General features: G+C 40.7%; 1 protein-coding gene across 2 annotated transcripts in view; it reads left to right on the top strand.

Annotated features, from left to right (window-relative positions):
- Nucleotides 1-14,482, top strand: part of FBXL2 (F-box and leucine-rich repeat protein 2) — a 238,642-nt gene that overhangs the window by 195,210 nt on the left and 28,950 nt on the right. Inside the window, exons 6-10 of one of the 2 annotated variants that reach the window (XM_006851578.1) lie at nt 4,173-4,241; nt 4,341-4,436; nt 4,604-4,730; nt 4,872-4,946; nt 7,062-7,192. In XM_006851578.1, coding sequence (XP_006851640.1) covers nt 4,173-4,241; nt 4,341-4,436; nt 4,604-4,730; nt 4,872-4,946; nt 7,062-7,192 — 498 coding nt within the window. The remainder of the gene's footprint in view (nt 1-4,172; nt 4,242-4,340; nt 4,437-4,603; nt 4,731-4,871; nt 4,947-7,061; nt 7,193-14,482) is intronic. The other variant, XM_006851579.1, reaches the window with a different exon arrangement.

The following is a 14,482-nucleotide window of genomic DNA, read 5'->3' as shown; positions in this document are numbered from 1 at the left end:
TAGGGGGGCAATATACAAGTAGGGAGAGGGGAATCAAAGAACAAAGAAGATGGGAGAACAATTAGACAGGTATGAATGGGCTAAATGGGACAGAGGTAAAAAATGATGTAGGCACAGCTTTGGAACAACAGGGCTCTGGAATACAGAGACTGAGACATGAATGGAATGGAGAAAAGGGGAGAATAATGTTAAGATGCTTGGCTGTCTTTTGAATCATGGTTTTCCATGCAATATATTATAAAACAGACACTGGAAGGGGAGAGAAAGGAATAACCAGAAATTATCAACATGGAAAGCTTGTAAGCCCGTCTTCTGCCTATAACTGATTGGAATACCTAAAATGGGGCTACAATGTGTCCAGTGAGGGCGGTTTACTGAGGAGCCTCTGCATTACATGGGCGTATAGGTAGAAGCCCGAACCACACCCAGACCTTCAGAGACGGGAAATTTTCCACTTGAAAGGACAAGCAGACCAGCCGGGAGCAGCTAGAAAACCAGAAGATACTTCTTGAAAGAAAGACCTACAGGAAAAATACAAAACAATAAGGGCAGTCCGACTGTTACCACAAGAACATACAGGTTGCTTGCCCAGGAGACATCAAGGCAAGTGGTCGGGACCTCTCAGTGCAAATTCTCTTCCAAGACTAAGATGCAAGGGAAATATACACTTTGATTGACAACCACACACGTCACCCAGAAGGGGAAGTGACCGAAGAACATCAGTGAAGTGGCGAGCTAAGCCCTACATCGTTCAGCAAACTACTGTGAACCTGGGTGGAGACCTGGTTGGCCAGTTGCGAGGCAACACCTGGGGACTCATAGGCTCAGAGTCAATGACACAGCCAAAGAGGACTAGAGTGGAGAGCAGGGTGGCCAACCGATAAAAAGAGGGCAGACAGACGCAAGAACACCCACACTTGCAGATGATACCCATTTGACCTGGCTTCAATGACTGGATAAACAGAGCTCAACCTGAAGAAGAAAGAAGAGGAAAAAAGCGTCATCTGATACAATTCAATAAATATGACCTACACCTATGAATGCAGTAGCTCAAAAGAGGAAACAAATCCCTGCTGCAAGAACTATTCCCACCCCCTCCACACAAAGGGTAGACAGGGATGGGCAACTTGGACATTGGCTACCCAAAATGGGGTGAGGAATACAAAGTTAAGAAGTGACTAGCTTACAAGCTTTCAAGAGGGAACCTAGATCCAAAGGGCGTGGAGGAAGGTAGAGTCTCCAGTGAATAGTATCCAGCCTGTCCAGGAAGGGCTGATGAAACAAAATACAGATGGGTCTCTTGTGATGCAAGGGTGAATAATTGTTATCAGGACTGATTGTGAGGGTTGGAAATCTAAAGGTGGACATTTTTAGCAAGGAGGGGAGTGATTAATTTTTCAGTCTAGGAGTGGAGGACCCTAGGACCATCAATGGAGAAAAGCGGAGAGCGGGATCCTACCCAGAGAAGCGGTGAGGCCTGAGATGGAGGCAGAGAAGACGGCATCAAGAGATGGTGTGGCTGGGGACTCGGGATCAGGAGATGGAAAGGGGCTGAGGACTGTGGTGGGGGTGGGGGATGGGGGTTGTGCAGGCTTACAGGGTACACCCTTTGGTTGGGTAAGGATGCATGGATGGGATGGTAACTATGCCAATGAAATGATAGATGATGGAATGAATGTAAAGCTAATGTTCTCCCATGTAGACTATCACACAATTCACAATAAAACATTAAAAACAATGGCATAGTTTTCAGAATTATAACAATTCACAAGCCACCACAGTATGACAAACTGACAGACAAGTTTGATTTTTAGCAGTGAGAAATCTCTCATCCTTATCTTTTTTCTAATGTACAGAACATGCCTTTTTTCTTTAGCTTTTAAAAATCTTTTGTTTTTATAACTAATTTAGAGCAAATTGATTTAAGATGTGCCTTGGTGGTGTTTTCTTTAATTTCTCATGCTTGGAGATTTTTTTTGGCTCTGCGGCTTTATAGTTTTTATGACATTCGTAAAACTTTTTGCCATTATTTCTTCCAATGTTTTTTTCTCCTTTCCCCCCTCATTGCATCTTCTTTGGAGAATGCTATTACATGTATCTGTGTTGCTTGATGCTGTTCTTCAGTTCAATTCATCCTTTGTATTTTCTTTTGTATAATTTCTGTTGCTGTCTTCAAGTTCACTAACCTTTCCTTCTAGTGTGTCTAGTCTGCCGCTAATCCCATCAAGATTTCATCTTAACCATTGTGGTTTTCATATCAAAAACTTCAGTTTGTTTATTTTTGTGTCTTCCATGTCACTATATAACATACTTGATCTTCATTCTGGCTTCGTAAAACTGTATTTTATAACGCACAGTTACAATGACTTCTGAAATTGACCTTGTCTAACTCTTTTTAATTACTGGGTCAGTTCTAGGTCAGTTTAATCAGTTGAATGTTGCCCTCATTCTGGGTATAGTTTTCTTTTTCTTTGTACATGTGGTAATTCTTGAATTTTACTTTGTTGAGTGAGTAATGTGTTTGTATTTCTGTCAGTATTGAGTTTTGTTGTGGGATTCAGTTTAGTTAGAAATAATTCCTTTCAGGTTTTGCTTTTAGGTTTTTAAGATGGGACCAAAGTTGTGTTTAGTCTAGGAGTAATTAAGTACCACTTCTGAACCAGGACTCAATACTGAGTACGTCACTCCCTGACCTGTGAATTACGAGGACTTTTCGCTCTTAGTTGGTGGGAATGGTCACTACTCCTGACCCTGAGTGAACTGTGCTTATTGTCCCCTGTGATCCATGGTGCTGGTTTGTTTGCCTGCCTTGAGTAGTTTTCTCACATGTATGCACTGATCAGGAATCTACATCTCTAGAGTTTTCTCTATACATCTCTCCCCACTCCAGTGTTCTGCTCTGCTAACTCTAGTTGCCTAAGTTTTTGTAGAGTAGCTCCATTTCTTTAGCACAGGCAGTCTGTTTGGTTCCCCCTCTCTGCACCAGAGGATAGATGCAGATCAGGGTGACAGGGTGCTCTGAGAACAGGTTTTCAAGGCTTTTGAATCACACTTGGCCGAGCCAGGATTTATCCTATAAAATATGTTGAAGTGTACTTTAGGAAGCTGCAGATGATATTAATTAACCGGCCCTTGCTGAGTATGCTAAGTGGTGAGAGATGATGAGTAGGGGATGTTTGATTTTCTGCTTCTGTCTTGATAGTAATCCATGTTGTTGTTATGTGTTGTGGAGCTGGTTCTGACTCACAGCGAACCTGTACAGGGTTTCCGAGGCCATAAATCTTTACGGGAGCAGAAAGCCTCATCTTTCTCCTGCAGAACAGCTGGTAGTTTCGAACTGCTTGTGAGATTAGCAGCCCGATTCATAACCGCTGCGCTACGAGAGCTCCTTAGATCATTGATAAATTTGCACTTCTGTGCCTGTTTCCTCACCAGTAAATGGACTGGAGATGTATGTGTTTCTCCAGAAAGTTTCTGTGGTAACAAAGTGACAGCCTGGCACAGATTTGACTTTTCACTTCAAACTGATTTTCTGTAGAGAAGAAGAACAGGAAGCCAGGTATTAAATTTTCAGAAGATTGACTAAGGTAACGGTAAAGCAGAGTTAGGACCTAGGTAGTCAGTCCCTGCTTCTCCAAATGTGATGCCTGGGCTAGCAGCCCTGGGTCACCAGTAGCTTCTTAGAAAAGCAGACTTGGAGACTTTATCCCAGAAGTACTATTACGGGGCTTGGGGGTGGGGAGGCTTGTAGGATATACCCTTTGGTTGGTTGATGATGCATGGAGGGGATTGTAACCATGGCAATGAAGCAATATACGATAGGATGAATGTAAAGCTAATAAAGCTAATGTCCTCCCATGTAAACTATCAAATAATTCACAGTAAAACATTTAAAAAATGTTAATAGTAGGAAAATGTGTGTAAGGGGTATGTGGAGTTCTTTGTACTATTTTTGCAATTTTTCTTGTAAATCAAAGTAAAATATTTAAAAAAAAAAAAAAAAAAAAAAAGGTGCTATTAGATAGAGTCTGCTTTGTAACAAGAGCCCCAGATGACTCACATTTTCTTTCGTTTGACAAGCGCTGTTCTGATTGTGGACATATGCCCTCTAGTGGTTGCCCATCGTCTTACACCACTCCTGAAGGAGTTTTTAAAATGTCTTCTCATTTTAGAACCTTTGCACAAAACTGCCGAAACATTGAACATTTAAACCTCAATGGATGTACAAAAATCACTGACAGGTAAGCAGTGTGGATGTGTTTAGAGACTAAATGACGTGGGGAGAGTGAGGGGAAAGAAACATGGTTGAAAATATCTTTAGTCTGTCTGGTCTTTTACAGCACGTGTTATAGCCTTAGCAGATTCTGTTCCAAGCTGAAACATCTGGATCTGACCTCCTGTGTGTCCATTACAAACAGCTCCTTAAAGGGGATCAGGTGAGAGTGATGTGAATACTCTGGTGTGTTTGGATCTTCCCTAACGCTCCCATTGGATCAGGAAATAATAGGCCTACAGATGGTTTTCATCCTGAATTAACTTGTGTTAAATGAAATTCAAAGCCAGTAGTTTTGGTAATTTGGATTTTTGTTGTTCGTTCTTTCAGTGAGGGCTGCCGAAACCTGGAGTACCTGAATCTCTCTTGGTGTGATCAGATCACGAAGGATGGGATCGAGGCACTGGTGCGAGGTTGTCGAGGCCTGAAAGCGCTGCTCCTCAGGGGCTGCACTCAGGTACCAGGGGTGACACAACCGTGTTCATCCTATGGGCTGGGTGTACGGACTTTATCAGAGAATTCGTTGTTGGTGTTCTTCTTGGTGCCCCATTTCCCTCACCTGGATTTCACTCTTCTTTTGTTTGCTGTACCCACTTAGTTAGAAGACGAAGCTCTGAAACACATTCAGAATTACTGCCATGAGCTTGTGAGCCTCAACTTACAGTCCTGCTCAGTAAGTAGCATGCTTTCCTCTGAGCACCATCCTGCTCCATGTTCTCTCCCTCAGGAACCTGCTACGGGCACCACTGTGACCCCCCAAGCAGGTGAGATGCTTGGCAGTGGCCACACTGACTACACCCTATGTCTCATTCTGTGCCTTTATACTAGCTGTTAATTTGCTGCAAGATGAAGGAACAAGGACAAAAGGCATTACACTTGGTTCAAAGCCTCTTACATTTCTCCGAAAAAATAATGTGGATTGGAGTCTTGGTGTTTTTTAAAAAGATAGGTTGTGATGTTGTCACTAGCTACTTACAAGATTTGATGAATTCACTATAAGATCTCTTAGGCTTTTCTTTTTATTCCCCCCTTACGAATTGAAGAAATAACAGATGTGAAAATACTTTGAAAAATAAATGGTGTAGGCAAAACTAAAGAGCGTTAGCCGATGAGACTATTGTTAGGCGCCAGCAAGTGGGTACCGACTCAGTGATCCTGTGCACAACAGAACGAAATACTGCCTGGTCCTGGGCCAACCTCACAATTGTTGCAACGCTTCAGTCCATCGATGCTGCCACTTGGCCAATCCATCTCGTTGGGGGTCTTCCTCTTTTTCTCTCACCCTCCACCTTACCAAACACGATACCCTTCTCCAGCAACTGAACCCTCCTGACAATATGTCCGAAGTATGAGAGATGAAGTTTGGCCATCTTGGCCTCCAAGGAGCACTCTGGCTGCACTTTTCCCAACACAGATGTGTTTGTTTTTTTGGCAGCCCATAGTACTTTCAGTATTCTCCTCCGACAAATAATTCAAATGCATCTATACATATATTTATACATAAAATGTATATACTGTTGTTTTGTTTCTGCCATCACATTTTTGTTGTTAAGTGCCTTTGAGTCGATTTGGACTCATGGCGACCCTGTGTAGGGTTTCAAAGGAGTGGCTAGTGAGCTTGAGCCACCAACTTTGCAGTTCAAGCTGACCTTACAGTCCAGCATATTAACCCACAATGCCACACCATAACTCATGAATAATGTAGTGATTGGTTTAATTTTCTTATTTCCCAAAGCATGATGAGTTACATTTTATATGATAATATATTATTGTAATCATAAATGTTATGAATATATATATAATATACATTTATATATATCAAGAGTACTTTGGGACACCAATATAAGTACTGAACTGCTCATCGCAAGGTTGGTGGTTCAAACCCACTTGTCAGTCTTAGGAAAATCCTGAGTTGGAATTGACCAGACAACATTTAAACAGTAGCAACAATACCTAGATATCTAGAGGAAGCATTGATTTACAGAAATTGAGCCGAGACAGTATGCCACTTAACTAGGCAAGTTTTCATAAGATCTTAATGTCATCTGATTATTAACCTACCTTTATGAATTATTCCTTCAAAAACAAAAAATCAACCAACTACTCTGAAAGGGACCATATTAGAGGCTCTCAGATAAAGTGGGAGAAAATGTGGAACGAAACTCAACACTCAAAATTATTTTTTAAAAAAGATTGGGCTTTTACTGATGAGAAAGAGACTGAATGAAGATGAGCCTATGATCCTTGACCACCCTTGAGGTCTGGAAAGAAACTGACCCTCGTGGTCCAGTTTTCAGCCAAGCAGTAGATAGCTGTAAGGTATAAGGTATGCTTATCACGCAATGGTCAATTGTTCAAAATCAAAACAGCAACATTTTCTTTAGGGCAAAATTGAGACGGGATGGGGAGGAGGGTGGAATGGATGTAGCCACAGGGAGGAAGTGGGTTGACTGTTGTTGCTTGTAGAGGATTGCAGTCATTGAGATGAAACAAAGTGCATGACTTGTTGAATGATCTTACCTTGTCTATGAACTTTCACTCAATTCACAATAAAAATGTAAAATAGGAAGAAAAAAAATGAAAAATCAAATCTATATATCTATTTTGATGACCCTGGGAGGAAATTAACATTTAAACTATACCTTAATAATGTAAAAATAATTTTAAGGCCCCAAGATAACATCTCTGCTCCGTATCTCTCTTTATATTTGATTGCATTACTAGGAGGAATTGCTCTCCCTCCTTCCCCAGCACTGATGGTCTTTATTCCTGTGACATTTCTCCCCAGCACATTACTGATGAAGGTGTGGTGCAGATCTGCAGGGGATGCCACCGGTTGCAGGCTCTCTGTGTTTCTGGTTGCAGCAACCTCACTGACGCCGCTCTGACAGCCCTGGGTCTGAACTGCCCGAGACTTCAGTGAGTAAACCAGGCTTTTCACTTTACTGCTCAGAGCGTGGCTGGGCTGATCAGCAAGGCTTCCTACAGGGGGTGGCCTTGAAGGATGTGCAGGAGAGGAAAGGCTTGCCAGCAAGTGGAATAAGTGATGACGATGTAGTGGTTGTTGACTTTTGTTGGGAGTAAAATATCCACCACCAGTGGTGGTGGTGTGCCGTGGAATCAGTTCCAACTCATGGCAACCATAAAGATTTATAGCCTCGGAAACCTGTATAGGGTTTCCGAGGCTATAAATCTTCATGGGAGCAAAAAGCCTCATCTTTCTCCCACAGAATGGCTGGTAGTCTTGAACTGTTGACCTTGAGGTTTGCTGCCCACCTTGTAACCACTACACTACCAGAGCCCCTTAATTGCTTGATTACTTTCATGCGATTTACCCACTTGAATTGCCTCATCCTGTTTGGGCACCAGTGTGATCTGAAAGCTCTTGATGAGCTCATATCCAATTATCACCAGGTTCTCCTTTAAACCTACTACTAAGAGAGCAGTAGAGAAGAAGCCACAACTGCCTTCAAATTTATCATCTTCCCCTAGCAGGAAGGAAAAAAAAAAATGCTTTAATAAATGATGATTGATTTTCTGGTTCTCTGGCTACATTATCACATTGTTTTCAGTTCCAGTTGCCATGGAGTTGATTGTGATTCCTGGCTACCCCAGAGTAGAACTTTGCTCACTAGAGTTTCCAGGGCTTGAGTTTTCATAAGTGGATCACCAGGCCTTTCTTCAGAAGTGCCTCTGCAGGGATTAAAATCTCCAGGCTTTTAGTTAGTAGTGTGTTAACTTTTTGTACCACGCAGAGATGTCACATCTTCACTATGAATATTAAAACTTCATAATCTCCTGCTATTGTAGAGTTTGTCTGTTTCTTTCCTCAATTCTATTAAAGTTTGATTTATATATTTTGAGGCTCTTTCATTGGGAGCATAGATATTTATTATGGTTATGTATTCTTGTTTGAGTGACCCCTTAATCATGAGATAATGTCCTCCATTATCTCTTCGACTGGTTTCTGCCTTGAAGTTGATTTTATCAAAGACTAATACTGCCACTTCTGCTTGTTTTCAATTGCCATTGTTGTTGTTCTTATGTGCCGTGGAGTTGGTTCCAACTCATAGCGACCCTGTACAGGGTTTCCGAGGCTGTAAATCTTTACAGGAGCAGAAAGCCTCATCTTTCTCTCGTGGAACTGCTGACCTTGCGGTTCGCGGCCCGATGCATAACCACTATGCTACCACAGCTCCTTCGATTGCCATTAGCTGATATACTTTTTCCCTTCCTTTATTTTTAATCTGTGTTTGTGTATCTTGTAGATAGCACATAGAAGGATCCTGTTTTCTTATCCATTCTGCTACTCTTGTCTCTGTAATTATCAACAGGTATGAATTAATTGCAGTCGTTTTCTGTGTGTTTTTTTGTGATGCTCCTGGTTTCTTTGTTCTGCATCCTTTCCTGTGCTGAGTTCATGGTTATGGTGCTTTTTCTTGTCAATTTCTTCATCGGTTTAATGTTTTCAAGATCTTAATGGATTTTACTTTTTTTGATTTGATGTGAAGTGTGTGTTATTTTCTTTGAGGTTACCATGTAATGTATTAATTTCTTCCCCGTTTTAAAAGAGACAGTTTTATCTTGAAATCTACCTAATGTCCTCATCACCTGGAATTCTTTAACTATACTTTTCTCTCCCTTCACTTTGTAGTTGCTGTCATCATAGATTGACATCTCTGATTTCCCTATTTTTAGTCCTGTAGTTTTGTTTTACTCTGGAAACTTCCTTATCTGGATTGAATTGCCTTGTATGTTGATCTTTGGTTGTTATTGGCTGTTGTTGGTTCTCAGTCTAAAGGACTCCCTTTAGTATTTTTTATAAAGTTGACTTGCTTGTTACAGTCCTTTAATTTCAGTTTATCTGGAAATGTTCTAATTTTGCCGTCATTTTTGAGGGACAGCTTTGCTGGATATATGATTCTTGGTTGACAGTTTTTTTGGCCTGAGTTTTATGTATGTGATCTTGTCTTCATGGTTTCTATTGAGAAATCAGAGCTTAATCTTACTGATTTTCCTTTGTCGGTAACATTTCATTTTTCCCAAGCTGCTGTTAAGATTGATTCCTTGTCTTTGTTTTTGGAGAGTTTGATGATTATGTCTTTATTTTCTTTTGGGGTCTATCCTGCCATGGGTTCATTTAGCTTCTTAAAAACTTACCTTCTCTCTTTCATGATGGTCAGGGAAATTTTATTTCAGCAGCTCTTTAACTATCTGTTCTGTTCTTTTTTTGTCGCTTCCTGTTCTGAAACTCTGATCACCCGTAGTTACTCCTCTTCACATTGTCCCACATGAATCTTTGGCTCTCTTTGGATTTTTTTCATTGCTTACTAGTACTGAGAAATTTATCTTCAAGTTCAATAATTCTCACTTCCATTGATTCAGATCTACTCCTTTTAGATCTTTTATCTTGAAATCTACCTGATGTCCTCATCACCTGGAATTGTAGTTGGACAATTGTAAATGGACAGTGTATTGTCCCTTTCTGATATCTTAGTGCTAACATAGTGGATTTCTGTTTCCAGGTTTTATATTGTCTCCAATCCTGTATCTATTGTGTGTGATTGTTCCTGTAGTGCTTTTCTAACTTCTTCCTGGTTTTCCTCACCCTTTTTGTCAGTTTTGAGGTACCTAAATATCATTCTCCTGAACTCTTTTTCAGGTAGTTCCACTACCTCTTTTCCTCAAAAACATTTTCTAACTCTGCTTTGTGGTCTTTTGTCTGAGCTGCTCTGTCTTGTTTTTTATGTGAACAGAGATTGCTGCTTTTGAAGCATTGTAGTGGTGGTGTATTTGTATTGAATTGATGTCTGTATGTTGGTGTTTTCTGAGGCATTCACCAACTGTCTTCTGGTAGGTGTGATCAAGATATAAGTTTGTATTGTTCTGTGCTCACTATTTGTTCAGTACAGGATGGGTTAAACTGCCATAGGTTGCTGTTGATCCAGTGGATAGCAGCTGATGTTAACTCTAGCCCAGTTGGTGGGGCTCAAGAGGGTACAGCTGTGCATGAGCTGTATGGCCGCAGTTGCTCTCTCCTATTGGGTGAAGCAAAAAGAGAAAACAGTCCCACAAGGTTAGAAAGAATGCAAAAGCAAAAACAACAACAACAACAAAAAAAAACCCACAGCAAATAACAGTGGAAAAACACAAAATTAATCAAGAAGAAAAAAATGACTATTCTTTTTTTTATCCACCAATAGATGTAATACCTCTGCACCGTCTGCTGGTGTCTTGTCTAAAGAGCCACCCAGGAAATTTCCCGTTGTGCCTCTCTGACCCCCATAAACAACTAATATTCCCTGCCCCCCTTTCTCTACTTTAGACCTCCGTTGAACTGCTTCTCCTAGTGAGACCTAGCCCAGAGCAGACTTTACAGATTTGGAGCAGGACTGCCTGAATGGGGCTATTGCTCCCAACCTCGGAGTTCATGCAGTTCTGCCCATCTGGAAAGTGGAACCGTCCCTGGGTTGTAAAGTGGTAGAGGCTGGCCTCACCTCTGGTCATCAAGGCAATGCAAGGAACTAGAGGGAACAAGAAAAAAAAATAGTCGCTCCTTTGTCTCAGCATGTCATAGGCAGGCTTCTGCAACTTGAATGTGTTTCCTTGTCACTTAATCCGTTCACACATGTTCACACATGCTAAAATGGCGGTGGCATGTACCGTTGGTCCCAGCAAATCAGAAGCCACTTTGTGTCTTGCCATGTCGCTCAGCTCTCTCCTGGTAAGCACTCGATTGTCGTATTTATCCCTTTATCTGGAATTCAGAGTTCCGGGACGATTCTCTGAATGTGTCTTGTCCAGTTTTCTGTATCCTTGCTGCAGATGGTCCACGCAGCCTTTCTGCCTAGTCTGCCATCTTTCCCCCAAATATTAGAAGTTTAATAATAAAAACAAAACTAATAACACACAAAAATCCACTTCTGTTGACTGTAACTCATAACAGTCCAATAGGGCAGAGTGAAGGTGCCTCATAAGGCTCCCAAGACGGTGCTCTTCATAGAAGCACACTACCACATTTTTCTCCCATGAAGCAAACTAGTGAGTTCAAACCATGAACATTTTGTTTAGCAATCAAGTAACTTAACCATTGCACAACCAGGGTTCATCAATACTAGTAATAGTTAGCTTCGGCCATGCTTATGTATGTTAATAGCCTCATGTTAGATACTTGATAAGCATAATTTTTAAAAAATCTTCAGTGTGTGAGAGTTAAGCACTTCTATTCTCATCTGTCTTGCAGAGGACAAACTGAGACTTAAATAAAATCACGTAACTTGTCCTGGGACATATTCTGACTAAGAAGTGTAACTACATGCAAACCAGTAGAGTTTAACAACAGAGCTAATAAACTTAACCTGTATACTAGAGGTAGAAAAAAAATCCTTGTTCTCTTACTCTTTACTTACCAGTGACACTGATGTTTTCTCATATGTTTGCCAGTTACATAAAAATTTTTAGATAATATTTACATAACATAAAATAAACCATTTTCATTATAAATATACAATTCAGTGACTTTTAGTATAGGTACAATATTGTGTGAAAATCACTACTATGTAATTTTCATCACCCCAGAAAATTATTTCCCATTCCCCCTTTTCCCCAGTCCATATTGTTGTTGTTAGCTGTCATTGTGTGAGTTCCAACTCTTAGTGAGCCCACGGGCAACAGAACAAAGCGCTGCCCAATCCTGCACCATGCTCAAAGTCATCGTCATGTTTGAGCCCATTGTTGCAACTGGTGTGTTGATCCATCTTGTTGGGGTTCTTCTTTTTCAGTGACCCTCTACCAAGCATGATGTACTTCTCAAGGGACTGGTCCCTCCTGACAACATGTCCAAAGTACATATGATGAAGTGCTACCTTCCTCCCATTCCAAGGAGCATTCTGGCCATACTTCTTCCAAAACAGATTCACTTATTCTTTTAGCAGTTCATGGTATATTCAGTAATCTTCGCCAACACCATAATTCAAATGCTTTAATTCTTCTTCAGTCTTCCTTATTCATTGTTCGGCTTCCACATGCAAATGAAGTGGATGGAAATGCCATGACTTGCATCAGGCGCGATGTAATCCTCAAAGTGACACGTTTGCTCTTTAGCACTTTAAAAAGAAGTCTTGCAGGAGATCTGCCCAGTGCAATATGTCGTTGGATTTCTTGACTGCTGCTTCAGTGAACATTGATTGTAGATCCAAATAAACTGAAATCCCAGTGCCTGGCAGCCACAAATCTGTTTTGTCTCAATGATTTGCTTATTCTGGACATTCAGATAGGTGGAGTCATTCAGTCTGCCCTGTTCTGACTGACATCTTTTATTTAGTATGATGCTTTCAAGGTTTATCTATGTTCTTAGCTTTTTAAGAATGAATAATATTCCATTGTATGAATATAAAACTTTTTATTCATTAATCAGTTGGTAGACATTTGAGTTGTCTTCATTATTTGCCTGTTGCGTATAAATGTTCACAGTCCTGCCATAAGCACTGGTATATAGTGTTTTGTGTGGACGTGGGTTTTAAATTCTCTTGAATATATTCTGTTGTTGCTCTTGTTAGGTGCTATTGAGTCAGTACTGACTCATAATGACCCTATGCACAACAGAACAAAACACTTCCTGGTCCTGCGCCAACCTCACACTCATGCTACACTTGAGCCCATTGCTGCTGCCACTGAACCAATCCATCTCCTTGGGGGTCTTCCTCTTTTTCTCCACTTTACCAAACATGATCTCCTTCTCTAGCAACTGGTCCCTCCTGGCAATATGTCCGAAGTATGAGAGATGAAGTCTGGCCATCCTGGCTTCCAAGGAGCATTCTGATTGTACTTCTTCCAACACAGGTTGATTTGTTCTTCTGGCAGTCCATGGTACTTTTAATATTCTCCTCCAACACCATAATAACTCAAGTGCATCAATTCTGCAGTCTTCCTTATTCGCTGTCCAAATTATACATGCGTATGAAACTGTTCAAAATGCCATGGCTTGTGTCAGGTGCACATTAGTCCTCAAACTGACATCTTTGCTCTTCAACACTTCAAAGAAGTCTTGTGCAGCAGATCTGCCTAATGCAATACGTCATTTGATTTCTTGGCTACTGCTTCCATGAGAGTTGATGGTTGATCTGAGCAAAATGAAGTCTTTGACAATTTAAATCTTTTATCTGTTTATCTTGATACTGTGTATTGGTTCAGGGGTGACAATTTTTGTTTTCTTTATATAGAGGTGCAACCATACTGAAGACTTTGATCTTCTTCAGTAAGTATTTTTTAAGTCCCCTTCGCTTTCAGCAAGCAAGTTTGTATAATCTTCATATTGCAGGTTGTGAATGAGTTTTCCTCCCTTTCTGATGCTTTGTTTTTCTTGATATAATCCGGCTTCTTTGAATATTTGCTCAGCATAAAAATTGAAAAAGTATGGTGTAAGAATACAACCTCGGAGCACACCTTTCCTAATTTTAAAGCATTTGATGTTCCCTTGTTCTATTCGAACAACTGCCTCTTGGTCTATGTACAGTTTCCTCAGTTAAGTGTCACAGAATGTTGTCCATAGCTGGTCATGCTCCACAAAGTTGAAAACCTTTACACAGCCAATAAAGCACAGGTAAACATCTTTCTGGTATTCTTTGCTTTCAGCTAAGATCCATCTGATGTTAGCAATGACATTCCTTATTCCACGTCCTCTTCTGAATTTGTCTTGAGCCTCAGGAAGTTTTCTGTTAATGTATTACTGCAGTGTTTTTGCATTGTCTTTAGAAAAATTTTACATGCATGCACTATTATTGATACTGTCCGATGACTTCTGCATTCTGTTGGGTCACCTCTCTTTGGAATGGGCACAGCTATCAATCTCTCCCTGTCAGTTGGCCAGGTGCTTCCAATGCACCTTGAATTACTTCCTTCAGTATTATTGGCTCTTGATCACATGCTACCTTTTGAAATGGTAGACCATCAGCCATTTCTTTTTGGTACAGTGATTGTGTATATTTCCTCCATCTTCTTTTTTTTTTAATGTTTTACTGTGAATTATGTGATAGTTTACATGGGAGAACATTAGTTTTACATTCATTCTATCGTATATCGTCTCATTGCTATGGTTACAATCCCCTCCATGCAATCCTTCCCCCGTATCCCACAGGTCTTTAGCACACAGCGCTCTCCCTCTCTGGCTCTAAAGTCTCCAGCTGCTCCATCGCTCCACGTCATCATCTC

The sequence above is a fragment of the Chrysochloris asiatica genome, unplaced genomic scaffold, assembly GCF_000296735.1.
Source record: "Chrysochloris asiatica unplaced genomic scaffold, ChrAsi1.0 scaffold00030, whole genome shotgun sequence".
Taxonomy (NCBI): domain Eukaryota; kingdom Metazoa; phylum Chordata; class Mammalia; order Afrosoricida; family Chrysochloridae; genus Chrysochloris; species Chrysochloris asiatica.
The sequence above is the reverse complement of the archived record's forward strand: the minus strand, read 5'-3'. Positions and strand labels throughout refer to the sequence as shown.